The sequence below is a fragment of the Orussus abietinus genome, unplaced genomic scaffold (genome assembly GCF_000612105.2).
Source record: "Orussus abietinus isolate OABI.00-Male unplaced genomic scaffold, Oabi_2.0 scaffold1, whole genome shotgun sequence".
NCBI classification, from domain to species: Eukaryota; Metazoa; Arthropoda; class Insecta; order Hymenoptera; family Orussidae; genus Orussus; species Orussus abietinus.
Genome location: NW_019396017.1, coordinates 4,107,468 through 4,129,096, shown reverse-complemented (window position 1 = coordinate 4,129,096; position 21,629 = coordinate 4,107,468). Strand labels below are relative to the sequence as shown.

The window sequence follows — 21,629 nt, the reverse complement described above, 5'->3', positions numbered from 1 at the left end:
GCCGAGTCCGTGTTCCCCCTCCGGTGTCCTATTATCTCTCCCGAGCTACGTCGGGCAATTTCAAACTCCCGAAATGGGAAGGAAAAGGAAAGCCACGCGTAAAAGCCTCCTCTTTTTAGGAGCACTCGCTCGTCCTGAGTTTTTAAATTATTCCCAATCTCCGGAAATGGGGGTCCGACCGAGGGGAATGAGAAAATAAAGGACTGAGCTGGGAGGTGGATAAAGGCCCGAATTCCGTATCTTTTCTGGAAGATCATTTTGTTAATTTTGCCGTTGAAGGAAGGTGACTAAAATTGGGGACCGTGAAAATTCGAAGGACTCGTTCAACCGGCTTTGATAACCGTCGCGCGGAAGATTTTCTAAAATTGACCTCCACGGCAAATCCGCAGATGCTTATCGGATTTTCGATCCTGATCGAATTGAAACCACTGGCAACGATTAGCCAGGAGCGACCGTACCCTTCGACCCCGTCCATTGGCTCCAATTGACCCGAATATCGAGGTCCCTAGTTGGACGGGTCAATTCGGAATTCGATACTCGACGTTCGTATCTCGAGTTTCGGCCCTCAAAAGTACCTTCCTTTTTCGTAATCTGCGGCCTAGATCCGATCGCGATGCGGAGGTCCTCGTATGCCGAGTCTAGACGCGAGGATTATCTCGGGAGAGATTAACTTCGTTGAGGTTAAACTGGACACGTAGATCAATTGGCCGGTCGGTCTACGCGCAGGATCTAGCCGAGTTAATTTGCCCTCTCAACGAGACAATCTTCCCGTCTAGACGCCGGTGGACGAATCTTCCGGAGGTGCCCTCGGCCATCGATCATCCGCCGGTCGATCGATCGTGCCGATGCGGTCCCTGATCGACTCCCTTCGAGCGACCTCGATCTCGGCGCTTCGACCCGGATCCGTCACCGCACTCGGCGCACTCGATAGCCGATCGTTCCCGCCAATTGCGATCGATTTCGTCTCGATCCGACTTCCATTCCGGAGATTCCGAGTCCGTCGACCCTCGAGGTACTCGCGACCGGTCGCCCGATCGCCCGGAGATCCCTATCGCCGGCGTAATTGATTATCATAAGCCGACCCCGATCCCGAGATCCCGACCCGAATCCGTCACTCGGGTACTCGGGTGGTACTCGGTATTCGAGATCCTCGGGATTTACCGATCCGATCGCTCATTGGGCGGCGCGGCCGTAGCCTTTGGCCTTAATCGACCGAATTAAATCCATCGACCTCGGCCCCCTCCCTCTCGTCGATTCGACCACGTTGTACTTTGCTTCTCGTTCGTTCGCCTCCGCTCCTACGGTCGTCTCTCTCTCTTCCTCTCGTTCCCTCTTTCCCTTCCGCGCGCTCTCATCTCCCTCCGGTCCCTCCGTTTCTGCCCGGCGAGGTTCCTCTCTTTCTCGCCCTCTCGCGAAAATATCTCCGACCGGAGCCGAGGAGAGCGCGACCTCGGCGTACTCCGGCGACCTGTTCCTTTTGGTTTCGAAACGTCATAACTGCTTTCTGGGTCGGTCGAACTTCAAGGAGCGGGGGTGGGACTCGCCGAAACGCGGAGGACGTTTCGCTCCAGTCCGGCGCGATCGAGGATCGAATTTTCCTCGTCGCTCTCGTCCTCTCGAGGCGGGCCACCTCGATATCTCGAGGGACTTCCGGGGAACGTCGCGGAAGGACAAGAAACGGATGGACTCGCTACGTGAGAACTGCGAATGGGTCGGATTAGCGAGTCGTTGGCGGGCAATTCGAGCAATTGCGGGGCACTCGGGTCCAGGGTCGTTTCGGGAAACCGGCAGCAAGGAGACGGGGTCGCGAATGATTCGATGAGTCACTTCGCGGGGTCGGTTTCGAGGTTGGACCTCGTTGCAAGGTTGCGAGCCGCGGTGACCACTCGTTACGAGGTCGATCGCAAGGCCATCCCCATTCGGAGGATCGCGTGATCTATCGGGACGTGGTCAACGCCACTCGTTATCGGCGACGCCGTCGACGTTTCTGCCATTTACGATTTCCGTCCCCGAAGGGCCGCGTATCTCGAGGGCGACCTTATCGGCTCCTGAAACCATTTGCGAGGAAAATCTGCAGTTCTTTTATATATTCTTTTTTTATCTTGCTTATATTTCGTTCCTCCACCTTCGTGATTGCCTCGGGCGAATGACATTACGTTAGAGCCGTAATTAAATCTTTTCAAAGGGTCGTTCCGGTAATAACGTAAAAGGGCAATCTTCGGGTAATAATGGAAATGTCCTTAATGCACGCTGAATCGTATCGGAGTCGGCTTATCCCTGATTAGGCGCGTATCGGTGCTCGTTCGGCGGACCTTTGTCAGGGCTCCGGACTTTCGTCCGCCCACGACGCGTTCCACTCCTCGGATAATTTTCTGTCGGATGGCGATGGATTATGCCGGGGATTTGTCCGGGAAGTTTAACGAGGACCCCGGTGTTAGGTGCGGACAATGCCTCGCTTACGTATGCGTAGTGCGCGTAACGCGTGCTCGTACTCGCGTCGAATCGAATGCGTGAATCGAAAGGCCGAGGACGCGGCCGACTCTATGAGTATCTTGACTCGGAGTAGTCGGCGCATATCGGCTTGGACGATTAAAACTAAAATTAACTCGGTGGAGCTTCGGGCAAGCTCCTTACTCCGATGGTGCTTTCGAACGGTTCGCCGCTCCGAGCGCCTCGCGGTCCTTTTCGAACTTCTTATTCTAATTCCGACATCGGCGATCGAGAAATTTGGCCACCGATATCGCGTAGAAATAGCTACCGATCGCTCCACGCTTTTTGGCCCCGAACATTGCGATGTCAGGAGACGAGACACGTGGTCTTGGCTATATCGTTCTCGGTGACACACGGAGCAGGCTTAAGGCTCGGATTAACGTTTATCTAATTTTGGGATCGGTTAGCGTAACGACGAATTTACCGCTCCTGCCTTTACAGGGACTAGCGATTTTATGGGAAAAGAAGCGGAGCTTGGGAAATTTATTCCATCGCTTTGTTGTCGCCTTTAAACGTTTTTTATGGGGATGCGGCGAACGGGGGTATTTTCCCGTATTGGCCAGGTTTCCGGACAGTTTCTTACGGCCCTGAGCCGCGTAATTCGGAAGCCGGCCAATAATACTTTCGAATATAGGTGCTCGAAGGTGGGCTTTCGAGATCGGCCGATAAAGCAGAGCTCCTTTGAAGTCGACGTCCAATTTCCGGGGCGACGCGTGCGCGCGCCGACCGTGTCGACGACTCGAAGGCGTTCGAGAGCGATCGGCTCGATCGGTCGAAGTTCGATCGGGTCCGACCAATCGGAACGGAGCTCGAGCGGACTCGTTCGATCCGATTGGCGGAGCCGAACCCTTCTTCGCCTTGACCTGGTCAAATTTTTATTTCACTTTCTACGCTAAGCCGGCGATTAATGAATTTTATACCACTCGTCGAAGTTTCCAGTTTTTTCGCGATCTTCTATTATTAGGCGCACTCGGTGAATCATTTGGCGTTATTACCTTGAGTCGTGGGAAATAACCTCGCGAGATGCCCCGAGTCAGACTCGAGGCGGTTGCCGCTCGAGTAATGAAAAATGAAATCGGGAATTTGAAAAAGAAAAATCAGGGTCGATCGCGATCCGTGTCGGTCTTTTCTCGAGAATATCTCGAAATAGACTCGGATCGCCGGAGCGAGTTCGACTCCCACTCTCGAATTTTTATCGGTCGATTTTCAGAGAGCGGGTATTCCGTTAAACGATCTCGAAGGGTACCGTTAACCTTCAAAGATCCGGCAGTCTTTCCCGCTGTCGGCTCGTCTTCCTCGCGAACGACCGACTCAATTACACGAGGATGACACGGTCGAGGTGGACGGAGAGGGCCGATCGGACAGAAGTCGCGATCCTTCTCTTTTCGCGCTAGCGAGAGCCGCGCTAACCTTTATCTTCGCGGCCTCGTGACTCCGTTCTCATGTTCGCGCTACTTTTCTTTCTTCTTTTTCTTTTTTCTAAACTCGAATCGTGGTCCTATTTTTAAAGAACCTGATTTACCCCGAATTCTAGGAAAGCTGGAGAATTCTTAGGCATTCCGAGGAATTTTTACTCGGCTCGATTTGTTTGGAAAATAGAGTTAAATTTAATTCGGAAAAGCACGTGCTCGCGGGGGGAAACGGTATCGGGGTAAGAGGTTAGGTGCGTCCCTCTTTTCCACGGTAGACTCATCGCGTTGTATATCGAGATTCTTTGAAAAAGCGAAGACCCCTTTCGTTACAGAATTTCCCCGGGCAGCGCATCGCGATATTGCTCTTATTTTCACGCAATCTCGACAGTCGTTAAGTACAAGAATGTACTTGATGGACGTTCGTACGTAGACCGGCATGAGCCTCGCATCATCACCTTTATCCCGAACATAACCGCGGCCGAGTCTCGTAACTGGTCTTCTTAACATGCCGTACGTGCAATTTTCTATTTTAACGACGCATCGCCCGAAGCCGAGCTTTCGACGAAAATTATTCCCCACGTTGCCCGGCGGAATTTTCATCTTTCACTTATATCCCCGCGCGCCCCTTTACCCGGTTAAACGAAATTTAGCTAGCGTTTTTTTTAACGTCGCCTGTAAAGCGATCCAAGGACTGAGGAAAAAAACTCCCTCGGGCATAAAATTCCGTTCCATCGGAGGAAAAGTCCATCACGGCCTGATAAAATGATTCGCAAATCTCGCGAAAGGCAGACCCGATATCAAAACACATAGGATGCGGTGGCGTCGTCGTTCGTAACGGGCGGTTCGTTAAACTCGTCCGACGGGTTTCTTCTTTTCCCCGACTTATGCGAACACGCGGAAATCAAAGGCACCTGGGCCATTCCGTTGGATCCGCGCTATCGAGCCGCAGCGATTCGCCGAGAGTCGCGCCCACCGGCTTGGCCCTCGGTTTCGATAATTGTATAATAGTCGCCGGGGCGTGCCGAGGCACCTTATCGTTATGCATTATGTAGTATTTATGCGCGTATATGCAAACGTGCATTTACGCATCCGCTTGTACTCGTGAACCGGTCGCATCGGCCCGCCAATCACGTCGGCGCAAATCACGCGTGATATCTCGCGCGCGCACGCGCGCGACTCACCTCGCCACTTTGACGTTCGGATTCGCTAGATCCACGATAAACCGGTACTGCCTAACAAATGGTTATTCGACGGGATCCCAAGAAGAGAATTCCTTAACGTAACGATGCCTTTTTGCGGGATCTTTTTCATCGCGTTTCCCTCGTTCACCTCGGACGCTTTTTCGTTTTTGATTATATAATCAAATGGCACGGTAAAAAGGGTAACCCGGCGAAGGACGAGTTTAACTGGACGGATGGATTTTTTTTCCTCCTGTCCAGCTTTATTTCTTGGAAAAATCCAGGTCGCCTCGATTTTTTTAAATAGCCCCTCGCTCTTCTCTTTTCCGCGGGTCCCATTCCAGCTGGGATCCTTCGATTTGAAGTTGTCCGTTTTTTTTTTGTTTTCAAGGTACAATCTCATGGAATGATTTGTCTGAATTTTGAATCACTCCGTGGATACCTATCGTCGGGCGTCTCTGTCAAAATTGGCCCCGCGGGGGCGTTTCGCCGAAATGGCCGGGATGCATACGGTAGCTGCATTGATTCTACCTTGCTATAGCGTTCCTCGCCAGGTAGGGAGAAGGGAGCCACCGAGCGCAAGGTGCACAAGGTGAACCGTCCCGATACCGATACTTCCTATCGGCGAAATCAATCGTTTGTTTCTTTTTTTTTTTTTCAGGGCGTGATAGGCCTTTCGAAAAATCAGAAGGAAAGCTTAGCTCCTGCTCCGCGAGTTTTATATCGACCGACTTTTATATCAACGTGCCTACTTCCATGTCGTGGGTGAAACGCTCATTTCTAGGTTACTCCGTTGGGTATAATCGTCTACGCATAGCGAACGAGCCAAGAAGTCGCCTCCGCTGATGCGAAAAACTGGAAAAACCTGGAAAGAGAAGGATTAAATATAGGTGCTCGCAATTCATTCGAGTTGTATATTCCGACCTTGATTTTCGTACCTATTCTTACGGCATGGTTAAGAAAGAGTGATCGGCACTTGGGCGAGATTCCTAATTTAAAAACGAGGAGAGGGATTATTTTTCTCTTCTCGTACGCCTTGCATCTTTTCTCGTCGAGTGCCAATTACTGCATCTTGCGTACGTCACGATCGAGTGCTTCACCTTAACGCTTCGACTAAGTAGCTAGTCGAGGGTAATCCGAGTTGAAGTCCGTGAGCAAGGCCAGAGATAAAGTCCTATAACTAGCGATGCGACCTTGCGTGGGGTCTGACGATTGGAGAAGAAATATGAAGATTTTATTAAATACGGATTAAATACGGAACGCTAAATGCGCTATAGGAAACTCAGCCGAAGCTCTCCCGACCTCGACTTTCGGATCGACGAGAACGAAATTTGAAGTATCGTAGCATAGTCTCCGGGAAGTGTAGCTAGTCGATGGTAACTCGAGCTGTGAACCATAGGTGAGGCGAGGGTACGCGAAGCCTCGTATATATGAAACGGCGGGGCGACCTTGGGCTGGACCTACCGATCGAAGGAAATTTAACTTACCCCTGCGCGGCACGGAGAAATGAAACTCCATGTTTTCGTACCGGAGCGAGCTCCTTCGAGATTTATTTTTAGGTACCGCAATCTAAATACCCGATGGACAAGAGAATGGAATTTAGCGAGGGAAAAGTTTTGGGCAAACGTCCCAGACCGAGGAACCGCGACAAGAAAATCAGAACCCAAGTGCCTCCGATGGAAGGAGAGGAAAATTGGGAAAATTGGGAAAATTCGGAATGTCTGATGCGACGGTGTTTCTTTTCGTCGGGAAAAAAATGGCGGCCGAAGCTTCGTCGATCAAGGGAGAAATTTGTCCGAGCTATCGCCGCGGAAGGGCAGAATTTAACTCGACGTGGATGCAACGTTATGCAACGGAAAGATCGACAAGGTCGGGGCGTCGCGACGTCCACAGCCGGCATTGCGACCTTGAGCAGGACTCGGTGGTCGGGTGGGTTGCGCAGGCGCAGCTCGCGCTTCGATCGCTCCTCGGCTTCGGGTTCGGCTCCGGCTCTCGGCCTCCCTTCCGCCCCCACCGCCTACCCTGGAAAGTCGGTTTTCACTTTCACGTCCCTTTCTTCCTAACCCTTTGGGTGTCGTCGCGCAGGGCCGCAGGCCGACCGAACGGGGTTTCGTCTAGAAACCGAATATTCCCCTCGAACGCGGATATATAATCGGAATCGACCGAAAATCCATCCACGGGAAAAAAGATGCCGAAGAGGAGATCCGGGAAAGTTTGTACCCCACATCGGAGTGGAGCTAAAAATGCAGGAGAAAAATCTCACGCTTTTACACGGATCGGGGCGAGGTTATTTTCTCCCCGATTTTTCCTTTTTTTTGGGACCGATCGGTGATCGCGACGCCTTGGATGAGATTTATCGGGATTTTATTTAATATCGCGTCGAGAAAGGGGAAAGGAGAAGACTGGTTTTAGCTAAATAACGATGGCCGGGACGAGGAGGAGGACGGCGAAGGTCCTCGGGTTGGAAGGAACGATAGCCGTTTTTGGAAGAGGTGCCCATCCGACCTTTATGTTAATATTTCATTTGGATCGTCATTTTCGGGATGGAAACGGCGACGAGAATGGAATAAGCGTCGATAAGCGGGGAGAGAAACGTCGGAAGGCAAATAAGAAAAATGGAAAATAATCGGCCACGAATTTTTTTTCGTCCGATTCGTAAAACGAGGACCGAGCGAAAGAGGAAAAGTTTACAAGGAGGAACTTCTTTTTACGAAAGGGGCAAATTCGTGACGAGCTTCGACGCGGTTTCCGGGGAAAATTTGCCCATCGAGGGAGGTTTCCGTTTTTCGGGAATTAAAAAAGTTTCGAGATACGGTAACCCTCCAGGGGTCTGGAAAAGTTCTCCTATATTTCCGCGAGAGGAATAAACGTTCTCGAAAGCAATTTCAATCTTCGAACGAGTCATCGGAGAGAGTAAAAACTTAAAAATTGCCCTCTCAACGGAAAGCTCTCCCACTCTTTCGAGCCGACGGGGAAATTTTTCTCGAACGAAACGGAGCCCAAGGTTGGCAGATCTCGCGGGAGAGGAAACGGCGAGCCCAAAATCCTCATCGACCTCGAAGAAAACGACCTCCCCAAAATTTCGATCGATCGAAACGTTCAACCGACCGTGGCTTCGCGATCGGAAAAAATTCTAAAATCTAAAACTCCCTCGCTCCGGCTCGAAATCCACCGTCCACATTTCCGGCGCTCGGGAAAAAGTGTCCGGCGGGGCTCCTCGGGCGCCCTCGGGGTATCCGAGGTTGCGCCGCAAAGGCCACGGAGACGACCGACCGCGGGCGGAAAGGGCCGAGGGCGGCTCGTCGGGTCTCGGGCTCGGGCTCGGGCTCGCTATGGCTATTGACCGAACCTGGCGGACCGGCCGGTCAGCTGTGCGCCGAGCCGACCGTGCGTGACTCCGTTCCGTTCCGTTCGACTCGCGGCCGTCTCGCGGCTCGCCTCTCGGCTCTCGGCTCTCGCGTTACTCCGCTCTGGGCTCTGGGCGCGACCCCTCCCGGCCGGACAGACCGGATCGCGACGTGGACCCCTCGACCGGCCGCGAGACGAGTCGCGGGAGTTTCGGGACCGGCAGTGATGTGCGCGCAGTGATCCGAGGCAGGCCAGTGGCGGGTGGGCGGGGGAGGAGACCTCGCCAGGGAAACCGGAGAAAGCGCGGCGCGAGTGGACCGGTCGAGACCCGGGGGCCTTCTCCGGGGAGAGGCGAGGCCGGAACCGGTCGGTAAGGCAGTGCGATCGCGCCGGCAGCGGGAGAGGAGATGGATACGGCGAAAGGAGAAACCGGCCGGGAAGGTGCGAGGGAACGAGAGAGAGGAACGGAAGACGGCGACCCGCGGGCGTAGGAGCGAGAGAAGGACCCCCGGCGATTCCCTTCCGGGAAGATCCGAGACCCAGGAGGATCCTTCGTCCAGGAGACGCGAAAGACGAGGGACGGCGAGTCGAGAGACGCCGGTCCCTCCTCGCCGAGGTGGCGGACGATCGGGAGGAACCTCTCGGAGCCGTCGTCGAGGTCCCGTCCCGGGACCCCGCGAGTGCGTCGGAACGTGGAATTCGCCCTCGGCTCTTCCCCGGGCGGAAGGTCGAGATCGTCCCCTCGGCGAGGAAGAGTCGACGCGTCCCGGAGGAGCTCTCGGCAGCCGGGTCTCCAGGCCCGGCGGGGACCGGTTCCGCATTCCGTCCGAAAGCTAGAAAAAAAGGTGCCTTTACCGTAACCCTCGGACTTTGAGAACCCCTGCGGAGTCTCGGGTGCTTATCGATCGAGACTTCTGGACGACTCGTTCGCCTTTCACGAGCCGCATCTTCCCGGTCCCTTCGGGCTCGGCGTCCTCCGGCCGCCTCCGGGACCCGGGCGAGCCGAGTCTCGCGAACCCGGGACGCAGGGAGAGAGAGAGAGAGAGGGAGTCGGAGTCGTCCCGCTCGAAAATGTACGCACCCGAGGCTGGAAACCGGTTTGGTTCGGCTCCGGCAATTCCGCGTTCGTAGAGGTCGTAGCCGGTCCACGGCAGGGGCCGGCCGGAGTTTCGAGGTCGCGGCATGCGCGAAGGCCGCGCCGCGGAAGGACCGGCGTCGCGGCCGACCCGCGAGTAGATGGCGGCCCCCGCGGCCGAGTCCCGGGAGGGCCGCGTCGAGGGCGCCCTCCCGGCCCAGCCCGCGCCCGAGGGCCGCGAGGAGGAGGCGCCCTCGGGGAAGAGGACCAACGCCAAGATCTCGCCCGCCATGTCGCGCCTCCTGGCGGTCGATTCGGACAATTACATGCTGAGGAAGAGCGCCGCGGGCGGCTCGACCGGCTCGGCCGGCCCGGCCGGCCCGGCCGGCCCGCCGGCGGCGCGGCCGCGCGGGGTCGCGCCCGCCAGCCCGCCCCGCGAGCCCGAGGCCGCCGTCGACGTCGCCGCGTGCTGCGCCCGGCCCCTCTCCTTCCACCGGCACATGTGCTGGTGCCCGGGCGCGCAGGTGCAGCCCAAGGTCGCCGGGAGCGGCAGGGCCGCGCCCGAGCCCGCCAAGCCCGCCTCGAACGACGCGCCCGTCGGCAGTCCGTGTTGCTGTATGTGCGGCTCTCTATGTCCCACAGAATGCCACGCGTGCTTCCATCTCGTCTGCGCGGAGTACGCCGGACAGCGGGCCTGCCAATGGACCGCCAAGGGTCACGCTCCGCAGAGACAGGTCTACGACAAGGACAAGGTCGGTATCGACTCTCGTTTCCGTTCCTCGGGGCTGGATCCCTAGCTTCCGTCCCTAGAGGTCTCCGGGACGTGGACCGGAGTTCCCGAGAATATCGAGAACCTTCATTTTTATTTTTATTCGTATCCCCGAACGTTTCCTTTCGATGCCCTTCGAAGCCCGTGGTAAAGAAAAACAAATATTGCTGAAGGATATTTTATAGAGTTTTATTCCCTTCCGTGTTGCTAAAAAAAAAAAAAAAAAAAATTTGGAAATATGTCCGACGAGTTGCCAGGAATTTCTCATCGTTCCTGGCAAGTCTTGTCGCGGCGGTTGATTACTCGTCCCCTGATCAATCGAGATTTGGGTGCCCGATCGGCGAGGACGCGGTTTACGCGGAGTAGAAGGCGAGGCGCCGGTCAGGTGAGATCCTCGACGGAATCGGAATCGGAATCGGGGATTCGATATTTTCTGCGCGCCTCTTTGGAAACGTTGTTTGGATTACGTCGGGGCAGACTAAACGTCGGAGGAATTTATCCGGGGAAAGATTGGCTCGCTCCGAAACGCGCGCGCTCTTATCGGGATCTCGAGTTTTAATGGAATTTTAACGTTTCTAATCGAGACCCGATCCGCGCCTCGTCGCATCGTTTTACATGGAATCTCGCCTATCTTTCGCTATGCTTATCTTGCACTTCGCTTCGCGATTATGTATCTCCTCGGTTTTTGCATGGTACTTAATTTGGTATTTCGTCACCGCGCCGTTTGGCCTTTGGTATCCCGCGGTGCTTAATTTCGATTCCGGGCGATCGGCACTTACGACGCGCCGACCCGTCGAAGGATACGTTTCCGCATCCTACGAATTTCAAAATTATCGAGCGACAGGAAAAGTTTCGCCAGTTTATTGGAACTTCATTCCCCGTTTAAATGCAATTTTTAAAAACATTTTGACCCGAGTAATTCGTATCGTCGCGCACGTGGGAAAGGGGTCGCGGGGTCGAGTCGAGATTAACGGGGCACCTCTCGCCACGTAAATTCCTATGGGGGTTTACATCGCCGAATTTAATGGCGCACTTTCGCGGCTCTCCGGACGCTTTGCGGCAAAAACTCGTCCACTACCGCGCATGCGTTGCGATACGCGAATCGCGATACGTGCGCGCGGGAGGTTAGCGAGAGAAGGCACCGTCCAGAGGGGAATTTCATTTCATTCCGTGCAATTTAATATACTATTCATACGAGAGCCGTACTTTCGACGACGTTTCGTCCGTGAAAATGCTCCGGGCGTGCCAACGGTTGGTGTGCATCCCGTCCAGGCAACGGACTTTCGAAATCTCCCCCGGTGGAAGACGTTTCTCTGGTTAACCTCCTTCGGCACCTCGCCTACGAAACGAGTCTTTACCTTATTACCCCATAGGAAAGAAAATTCGAAGACGTCGAAAATCCTCGAAATTGAAAATTCGACCTTCCGCGAGGCGAAATCACCATTTGGTGATTTTTTTTTAGGCGCGCCCTCTCTCCGGCTTTCGTTTACTCTCCTTCATTTTTTTTTTTCCCCCTTTAGTATTTGACATTCAAATTATGGTTAATAATTACTGACCTCGGGTATCCGATGTTCTAGTTGGAACATATAATTATCGGCCTCTGGTACTCTTTGCAACGTTATACTCGGATCGTTTTCTCTCTCCCTTCGCGGTTCTTTCTCTCGCTACCTCGCGGTTGGCGGAGCGCGGCTTCGAGATAGCATCTCGCTTGTAGAATAATCGCAAATACAGCGTATCGATATTTTTAACCGGCCGCCGCGATGCAACGAGGGCGCAAACGTCACACCAGCGATCTTCGGATATCATTAACGAGCCTTTCTCACGAGGGCCGTGCAATCGGTCACGGCGATCGAGCCGCGGAGGCACGGCTCCTTCTCTGGCTCCCTCGACGAACGACGTCCACCTCTCGAAAGACCTCCTCCTGCTTTTCGTCGCCGAACTCGGAAAAGAAACCTCCTTTAAAAAAGCCCGGGCGAACTCTTGCTCGCTTCCCCCGCGCCATCCGAGCACCTCCTTCCGTCGAGTTTTTCCGTAACCTTTCCGCGCGTATAAATTTCCAAATCGGACTATTAACGACTCTTGACCGTTTTGGTCCCTTTGAACGACGAATTTCACCGGGAGCGAATTTTCGAGGATGCCCGGATTTACGCCGTGAAAAAATTCCGAAGGCGTAGTAGGAGTTTCGTTTCACTGGTGCAACGCTCGGGTTCCCATGCGTTTGCGATGCACTTTTTCGCGGGGAAGGAGAAATAGAGGAGAAAAAAATGGCAGCCTGAAAATGTAGATGTAGACCACCACCGGTGGTGGTCGCAGGATGACGGGAAGATCTTGATATGAAGGGTCGCCTCAAATCGCCTGAAAGGGCGGAAACGATCATTCGGAACGCGATTAAGGTCACGAGGAGATACCGATGTAAAAATATTTGAAAAGGGAGACGGAGAGCGTCGTAACTCGTTTTTCCGGAGCATCGCCGAAGCGCGGCTCGGCGAGGCGCACATCCGAAGGCAACCCGATACTCGGAGCGATACGGATCGTCCCAGCTGTCCCATTTCCCCTGGGTCGATCGGCCGTGCGAGGGGAAAGGACGTGGACGAGCTGCGATCTGTTTTACCGACCGGTCGAGACCCTCCGGGTCGCCAGCTGACCTCCCGGGTTCGGAATCGGGATGGCTTCGCCTCGACGACCGGTCGATCGGTGCTCGTCGTCGAGTTTGCCCAACGTGGGTCGAGTCACATTTTGGAAGACGAAGCGAAACGGTAAATTAAAATTAAAAAAAAAATGCTATTTGGGAAACGGAAGCACGAGGTACGCGGGAGACTGTGGGGGTCGGGGAGGGAAATTTCGAAACCCATGAGCTTACGGGGTGGGACGAAATAGGAACACCCTAGGTTCTCTTGGGGAAAATGGCGTTTCGGTCCTGGCTTAGCCTCGGATAACGCGGCGCCGTGATAAGCCACGCGGCTTTCTCTCTCGGCCGCGCTTTTGACGGACCAAGTCTATCCGAAAATGTCGAAAGTTTATCGTTTGGACGTCGCAGGGGTCACCGCGGGTGAATTTTTCCTTCTGGAGCTCGAGGCTTCGTCGTTATCGGCTGATACCCCACGAGTGGCCGATAATTGTCTAGGCTCGCGGTAGCTTCGATGTCTAAGCTTATCTAAATTAGCCAGGTTAACGAACGCGGGGTCTGGGATCGGAGCGATCTTCTAGGCGTTTAAGCGTTTCGTTATCTCGCCGACTCGTGCCAACGATACCGTCGAGCCTTCTCGTCTTATTCTTTTTTTTTTTCCCCCTATTTCCTTTCCGCCAGTCCTCGAGTCGGTCGCTGCGAACCTTTTTCTCCGATTATGCGCCGAGTCTCCTCTCGCAGACGTTTTATGGATCCGTCATTTCAGGAGATCTTGTCGATCCGTAAAAGAGGAAAGCCCGTCCTCGGGACATCGCGGTACCATCCGCTATAACTCTTGGCGGAATTACTCCGGTTGAGTCGTAAAGCCCGGGCTGTCACAATCAGCTGATATCTCACGAGTCACGCGGCCCCGCGAGCGTGTGGATGCACGCACGTGTCGGCGCTTTCCGTTTCCGAGATCGAAAGTCCCTTTCCCCTGTTCTACCTTCCTCTCGATGCTCGAAAAGAAAGAAGAAAAAAGATATCCAGCTACTTTGCCGATTCTCCTCTATTTATTTTCCGCTATTCCAGCCAGCCTCGACGCGGCTCTCTCTCTCCTTGTACTGCCTTTGAGGTATTGGCCCCACGCTTTTAGCAGATTTTATCGATCCGTAAACCTCGAAAGCCAATCTTCGAATCGTCGCGGTATCCCCTCGCGATAACTTCGGATACGATAAAAAATTCCCCCCTCGGGATCGTAAACCTAGAGCCTTGGGTGATTTTCTACGCGCACCTCGACGTACTCGAGACCGCCCGAAGTGCGATTTTGGACGGTCGAATCGGTTAATCGATCCACCATTAAATTGGTTATTGCTCATCGTAATCATTGGATATTCCCTCGCTGTAGTTTCTGCCGGCGTCTCGTTCCTCGAATACATTACCGTATATAATTATCGCGATTGGAATCGACTTTACCTGCGTTTCCCATTTAGGCAAAGAGGACATATCCGGCCGAAGCCATGCCACACCGTTCGCTTATGGCACTTCGAACTTCGATCGAACGATCGCGTGATTTCCCGTCGGCGTTCGCGAGCCCCTCTCGCATCGGTAAAATGCACCTGTTCGTCGTTATTGCAAATGTTAATTGCAAAAGGGTCACGAGAGTGGGTCCTTTAGAATCCGTTCAGCCAGGTGTCGGCTCGACGGGCTTGGTTGGATCTAAAAGAAGACCGGGATCTATTTTTAAATTCATTCGCCAATTCCGCAGGGGTTTCGAAGTAAAAAGAGAACGCTACAATCGTCGGAAGGGTCGGACGTAACGTGAAATCATTTCTGCGCCGTTTCGAGTTGACTTTCTTTTTTTTTGTAATAAAGTATTTATAAAACGTCGTTAAAGTATCCTGGACGGAACACTCGATGAATTCCACTCACACCCTGGCGAGGGCCTCCGTCGTGGCTGCATCGCCATAAATAATTAATGCCAATCGACGAACGATGCGGTCGATAATCCCGATACCGCACGGGTAATCGATAATAACACGGCCGACAAATCTCCATGGGTTAATTACTCTGCGCAGGGCGGTCTCGTGTATTTTTGAGAGCAACGTTTACGTGCTGGCCAACCGTGAATCTTCTCTGCCAGGAGCCAGAGAAATAAGCGACCACGACCTGGAAAAGAGTCAAAATGGGAAATTGGAAAGGAAACGGGCACGCGACCGAAAATGTAAAAAACCGGGCGGAGGGAGAAAAAAAGGATGCTGGACGGAAAGACCATCTCTCCGCGGTGTGCTCCGGAATTTCACGTCGAGCGTTCCGAAATAGCGTTAATCGCTGAAAATAACTCCTTTGAGCACACTGCCTGCTTTATCTCTGCCTTTGCACTTGGCATCTCCTCGGGGTCTTCCGCGGCCCGTTTGGTGGTCCGTTTGGAGGCTCGCGCTCCGAGGGGCAAGGGCCAACTTCCGCCATTGCGAGAGCTCGATGACGGTGCTAATCGATCGGACGTAATCTATCTAGCACCTGTCGAACCTCGGTGGGACCGTCTCGAGGGCCGGGGACATCGAGAAAACCTGATTCTTCCCTGGGAAATTATGAGTACCCACGAGGAAGCCATTATCTACTCGCCGTCCAGGTCTCCTCGTCGCGAAATAACGAGCTCGCGTAAAGGAATCCATTTCTCCCCCGCTTCGAATTAATTCGATCGATTTTATTCGATTAAAATCCAATGCTAATGGCTCGCCTACCGCGCGGAATTGATTTCCATGAGAACGAGATTAGCGGCCTCTTGCGAGATGTCCGAACCTTGATAAAACTCCAGTGTATTTTTTTCTTCTTTTTTTTTTTTAACTCCCTGGACGTCGAGGAGTGCTCCATTAATTGATTTTCCGAAGAACCGCGTAAATGGATTGGTCACTTTCAGGTTTGTTATTTGTTACGATAATTTCTTCTTTTTTTTTTTTTTTCTTTTTAACCGATTTGTCCGCGAGCGAAACGGGAATGCGAAAATCGGCGCCAGAACTTGTCGGTTGACGCGCGAATTTGCAAGAAATCCTTCGACCGTTGGTCGTCAGGATAGATTAACTGGTCTATAAAAAAACAAAAGTTGTTCCTTAGTGGCTATAATTGATGCCACCAACCGGGATGGTGCGACGACGGTCACGTTGGCATTAACGCTAATCTTTCGCGTTAAGGTCGATGTTTTATCGCTGATACACTCCGCGGACGATTTTATTTACCTTCGAGCACGATAAGAAAGCTTATGCTTTGAGATTAATAATAATTTGCGTAGACAATTTTTGGGCGTCTCCTTGGAGCCTGCATTCGTTGAAATCGGAGGTTCGTTAGTTATGCACGTGATAAAATCGTCTACGACATTCCGGAATTTGGATTAAGAGAAATCGCGGCTCTGGGATCGTTTTTTACGAGTGGAAGGATTACTGCATAGTTCGAGGAGAGAAATCGTACCTAAGTCACGAGATTTGAAATCGTCGTTCGATCCGTTATTTTTACGGGTGAAAAAAAAGAAAAAAGTGTTTGCACGGGGTCGCATATTTAATGTATCGCTTAAGGAATGGCTAGCGCGACTATCATTACCATATTATACCCTACTTTCGCGTGCCTGTGAAATTAGCTATTCGGGATACCTACTTGAAATACCAAAAGTGCTGATATTAATATTCACGTAGATTCGCGGTACATGGCGCGGGGTTGAAATGTATATATGAGGATAATTAAGGGTTGACGTTTCCAAAGGAATTTCCTCGAATATCGAAGATATGAAAATATCTTATCGGTCTTTTTTATTTCATCTATTTTTCGTACTTCCCCTCTCGTTGCGCAATCGTACCGACGTCGATGCACTGACGGATTCTTGCTTTTTTTACAGCCTGTTAGCGAATGGACATCTTTGAACGTCGTAGAATGGATGTCAGCTCTGAACTTGTATCGCTATGCCGACGTTTTCAAGTCCAAAGACATCAAGGGCAGCGATCTACCTCACTTGGATCGAGAGAAGCTCATGGTAAGGAAGATCATACGATTTATCCAAAGTACCTGGACGGAATGTTCCGCGTGGAATGAAATTAATACAAGAACTCGGTGATTGGGCGCGGAAGGGTCCGTCGATAAATTGGAAAATGTAAACCTAATGAATCATATATAAAAAAAGCCATCTGCATTGTAATTTGAAATTCGAAATTGTCGAAACAATACACCAGTGATACGGCAAGTTGTCTCGAGGATTACTTGCTAATATTTTCGTGGCATGTCGCATCGAAGGCGGAGAAATGGTTAGAATAATTTTTTTTACCCCGTCTCGAATCTCGTGTAAATAATTGCTTGGATAATTGACTAGTTGATTGTTTGAAGCATCAGCTGAATAATAATTATTAAGTCAGCTAATTAGTCGGGTGTTCGAGTAAATTATTCAAGAGATGATAAAATCCCTCCATGTCGTTTCGATTTCCAGACTTAAGGCTGCACTGAAATAGAATCGAATTGATTCTTGTTAATGCATGCATCACACGCGTGCCACAGGTCAAATGAATCATGCGTAATGGTTTATTCAATCGCTATATTTAGTGAAACGTCGAACTCCTTCTGTCTGCAATCATTAGTCCATCGAAGATTCCTCATGGCATTTGATGGAATATTTTCCAGGAAATATTTACGGATAAGAGTTGGAAGAGGCCAAGGTCTATCCTTAACTAATGGGATAAATATTAGATTGGCCAGCAATTAAAAAACGAAAGGAAAAGAAAATCGCTGATATGATTTTTCTCTTCCGTGCCACATATCGTTACCGAGATTAGTGGAATAATTGCGGATATATTTCGCATATTTTAAAAAGTATAATTACTCGCTTCTCATTACCGTTAATTAATTAATGCATCCATACGTTCATTGTAGGCACGTGCTATTTAACGTTTCAATACAGTCGAAGAAATCGTCGTAGCCTACGCAATTTGAACCAATTTTTTTTTTTATCGTTTTTGCGGGATTATTGGCTCAATCGAAGGGTGGACCGCGATCTTACTTCCGGTTGCGAGCTCTCGATGGACGCAACGGTCGAGGAGACGGAATATCCGGAAAAAGGGTTAGGTCGTGACTTTAGAGTTCGTAAAGATTTTCTCGAAGCACAGGGAGAGAGAAAGAGAGAGCACGACCCCTCGAAGTTCTTTCGTAGGTTGCCGCCGAAACGGGGTCGGCGATGACCCCCTCGCGGTCGACGTCCACCTCCACTCGCCGGTCGAACGAGTTGGTCGCAGCCAATAGGAGTTCTTCGTTCATTCCGAGTGCACGCGAGTGTACCGGCGCGCGCATGACTGTACCTCGCCACGAGGTTCCACCTCGTTCGTTGTATGAGAGAAAGGGCGAGAGACGAGAGAAGTCCGAGACAATAGAAATCTGTGTTTTCGATGCTCCATGGAATATCTCGAGAATCTCCCCGATTGCGAGATTTTCCCTACGAGTGCCGGGGTCCGGTTAGAAACGGAAAATAAATTGGGCGGGAACCGGACGGGCGGCTAAATTGTTTATTTAATTCCGTTAGGAGATAAATCGTTTTCCAGTCGACGAGGAACGGCGTCCCGGGGAGGCAGGGGCTTCCTGCGTATGCGGTAACTTGGACACGACTTGAAGCTAATTTTGAGTTAACCGAGCGGAGGATATACGGGCGATGTCGCGTATTACGACGTCGAGATGACGATATGTAAATCTCGAGGGGAAAATAAAATATGACGGAATAGGTAATAATTTATAGGGTAAAATGGCACCGCCGATAAGCCTTGACTATTTCGCCGAGTGTAAACCCGCGCGCGGGCTCGGCTCGAGGCGTGACCGAGAGAGATCGAGAGATATCGCGATAAAAGTTTTACGATCCATGGAGATCCTTGCGATCACCGTTACCCTCCGATACGCCCGGTTTCGGCCTCGTTCGGCTCCGTTTGGTTTCCCTCGGAGCGGCTCGGCTCCTCTCGGCCTCGCTCGGCCGGCCGAACATGGCCGAGATGAGGCGAGCGGGCTTCTCGCGACAAAAATGCACGGCGCCAAGGCTTTTTCGAACGTAAATCGCCATTACCATACTAATCGACTCGTAAATCGCGCCTGCGTCCGCGTCGTGAAATCGATTTCTTTTTTTCTCCCTCTTCCCTGCTTCTTATTTATCTCCCGACGATTCGCCGCCCCCGCGCAAGCCCTGCGCCATTTTGGCGGACGCGGCGGCGCCATTTTTCTATCGAAACGCGGAAGTTCGAGATGGGGCATCGAATTCGGTCGCGACCCTCTTTCGACGGGGGTTACTCGCGAAATAACGAGGGAAGTTCGTCTGCCCGAAAATCCTCCGAACGGGGACTTTCCCCTTTACGACCTATATTCCCCTTTCTCGCGCATTCGCCATTTTTACGCAAAACTCTGCATGACGCTCCGTTCCGTTTATAAAAAAAATATTCATTATCAATTATTTCGTTCGTCTCTTGTACTCGAGATTAAAAAGTGCGTTTACGTTTTGCAGAACATGGGGATAAGGGATGAGTTCCACCAGGACAACATTTTGGAGTGCATCAAGGAGCTCTGCCAGCCGTCGACGTCGCCACCCCCGTTATCGGGGGCGGAAGCGTCTTTGGGGGCCGTCGGCCTGCCCTCGCCGAGCGCCCTCGCCCCCGCCAACGCCCCCAACAATCCGCACAATCTCGTGCCGCACAGCTTCAGCGTCTTGGAGAGGTGCGACAAGTGCCATAAATACCTCAGGGGCCTCTTACATCAAGGCTTCCTCTGCCAAGGTACGCGGCGCAACGATCACCGATGTTCTATGCCGCGCTTCGCCGATGTCATCTCCGGATCGGCAAGGAAAGAAAAGAGAAAAAAAAAAAACCGCGACGAGGGATTTACTATCCGGAAGAATATTCGACCGAGTCGATGGAATTGGATCGGTTAAACCTGCCAAGTTCGATTAACTTTCATGATTCACGAGCAAAATTGCGCTAAATGGAGCGTAATTGCCATTTTCTTGCTCGTCGTGAAAGACTACGCCATGCTCTCACGAGTGGCCAATTGAACCGTTCAAGTGGCAATTCGTGGCTCTGCACTGCTTGGTTAATTCAATTGCCATTTGATTGGACGGGTACAATTTTGGAGCTTAATGTAAATGACAGAAAATGAGGAGAACCGGCGGGGAAAATGTGGGAAACCGAGTCCGGTAGAATTCCAGGCGCAGCGGATAGACGTTGTATCGCGCGGGTCGGCGTTCGGTCTAATATCCTTGGAGAGGCAGAAAACGAGCTCGCCCCCTATCGATGCGGCTCGAGAACCTAGATCGATCCGTCGATTCGCGATCGATCGTAATCGGCATTGAGCTCTTTCTTTTCTGATTTGCCATCTTCTTGCCTGCAGATTGCGGTCTGGTTGCCCACAGGATGTGCTCAGCGACGGGCTTGCACCCGCCGTGTCATCCGGACCCCGAAGGCCGACCAAACCGCTTCAGTTCAGGTGAACCTTTGGTTTCGACGTATTCCTCCTTTATACTTTTCATTAATACCAACGTTTTTCACATATACTCCGGATTATATCGTTTTCAAGTAATCGGGACACTTAGGCGGAGCCTGAAAAGCGTTAATTCCGTTAACGGAGGAACCCTTAGAAATTAAGAACGCGACGTTAAAAACTTTCGAGATGTTTTCGCTTCGTTAAAGAAGGGCAATAATCGAGGGTGACAAGGTGAGGAGGCGAGTCTTTTTTTTCTCCTCATTTTTCACGGCGTGCCATGCTATTCGGGAGACTCGTTATACTTGTACGATGGGTTTAATTAAGGTTGTTCGCTCCACAAGCTGATGATGTCGTCGCGATTGCGTTTCCGGAGCATCCCGGCGCCAGACCACAGGGCCGTATCCTGTCGGCGTTTGATAGCCTCCGGTCGATCTAAAAAAAATGATTACGTAAATAGGACATTCTTTTTATGGTATTCACCGATGTACGTGTGGGTATTTTTTTTTTCAATTTTATTTCGTCCATTTTTAATGGAACTTTCCTCGCCGTTGGGTTTTCTTTTGCACGTATTTGCCGGGGTAAGTAACACGGTACACGGAATTAAGGTACCACTTCGTCCCTCTCTCTCTCTGTCTTTGTAATACAGTGCCTCGTGTTCGATGGAAATCGGACAGTGCATACGCTTGCTGTCGCGCAATCAAATTATTGCTTCAAACGCGAAATAACCGAGCCTATACTAACATTTTTCTTACAACGGAGTAACATAAATTATCGACTCTGAGAATGGAACATATCCGCCAATAAAGAATCCGGTGAGGATGTTTCTTCTCTTTCTTTCGATGCGTATGCACACGTAAGTGCTTTCTGAAATCGTTTGCATATGCCGCATATGAACAGATATTTTCTTTGCAAGCGCATATCGTTATCCGGGTATTCAGAGAAATGACACGATTATTTTGGCCATTTCTTTATTTCCGCCCGTTCACGTTTGCAAAGTTCATTTGCCCAGCTGTTTTCTTTAACTCTGAATCTTTCCGATGCACTCTGAAAAGAAATGACAGTTTTTACATTGGGCATTTCTTTTATTCTTAAACAGCTGCGATCTTATGCGGAGGCAATAATTAAACAATACTAATCATTTTAGCTTATTATCATTCGACTCGTGCGAACGAACGGAATAAAATACTACAATACTTAAGCCTGTTCAATGACCGAGTCGGTACGTGTTTTAATATTACTTATTATCGTTACTTTTAGAAAACGTCTCGCT

The 21,629-nt window shown here is 51.5% G+C and overlaps 1 protein-coding gene across 1 annotated transcript in view; it reads left to right on the top strand.

Moving 5' to 3' along the window:
• Positions 1-21,629, top strand: part of LOC105697945 (phosphatidylinositol 3-kinase regulatory subunit alpha) — a 41,061-nt gene that overhangs the window by 9,930 nt on the left and 9,502 nt on the right. The window contains exons 6-9 of the mRNA XM_012421697.1: positions 10,146-10,255; positions 16,764-16,898; positions 19,389-19,656; positions 20,267-20,362. Coding sequence (XP_012277120.1) covers positions 10,146-10,255; positions 16,764-16,898; positions 19,389-19,656; positions 20,267-20,362 — 609 coding nt within the window. The remainder of the gene's footprint in view (positions 1-10,145; positions 10,256-16,763; positions 16,899-19,388; positions 19,657-20,266; positions 20,363-21,629) is intronic.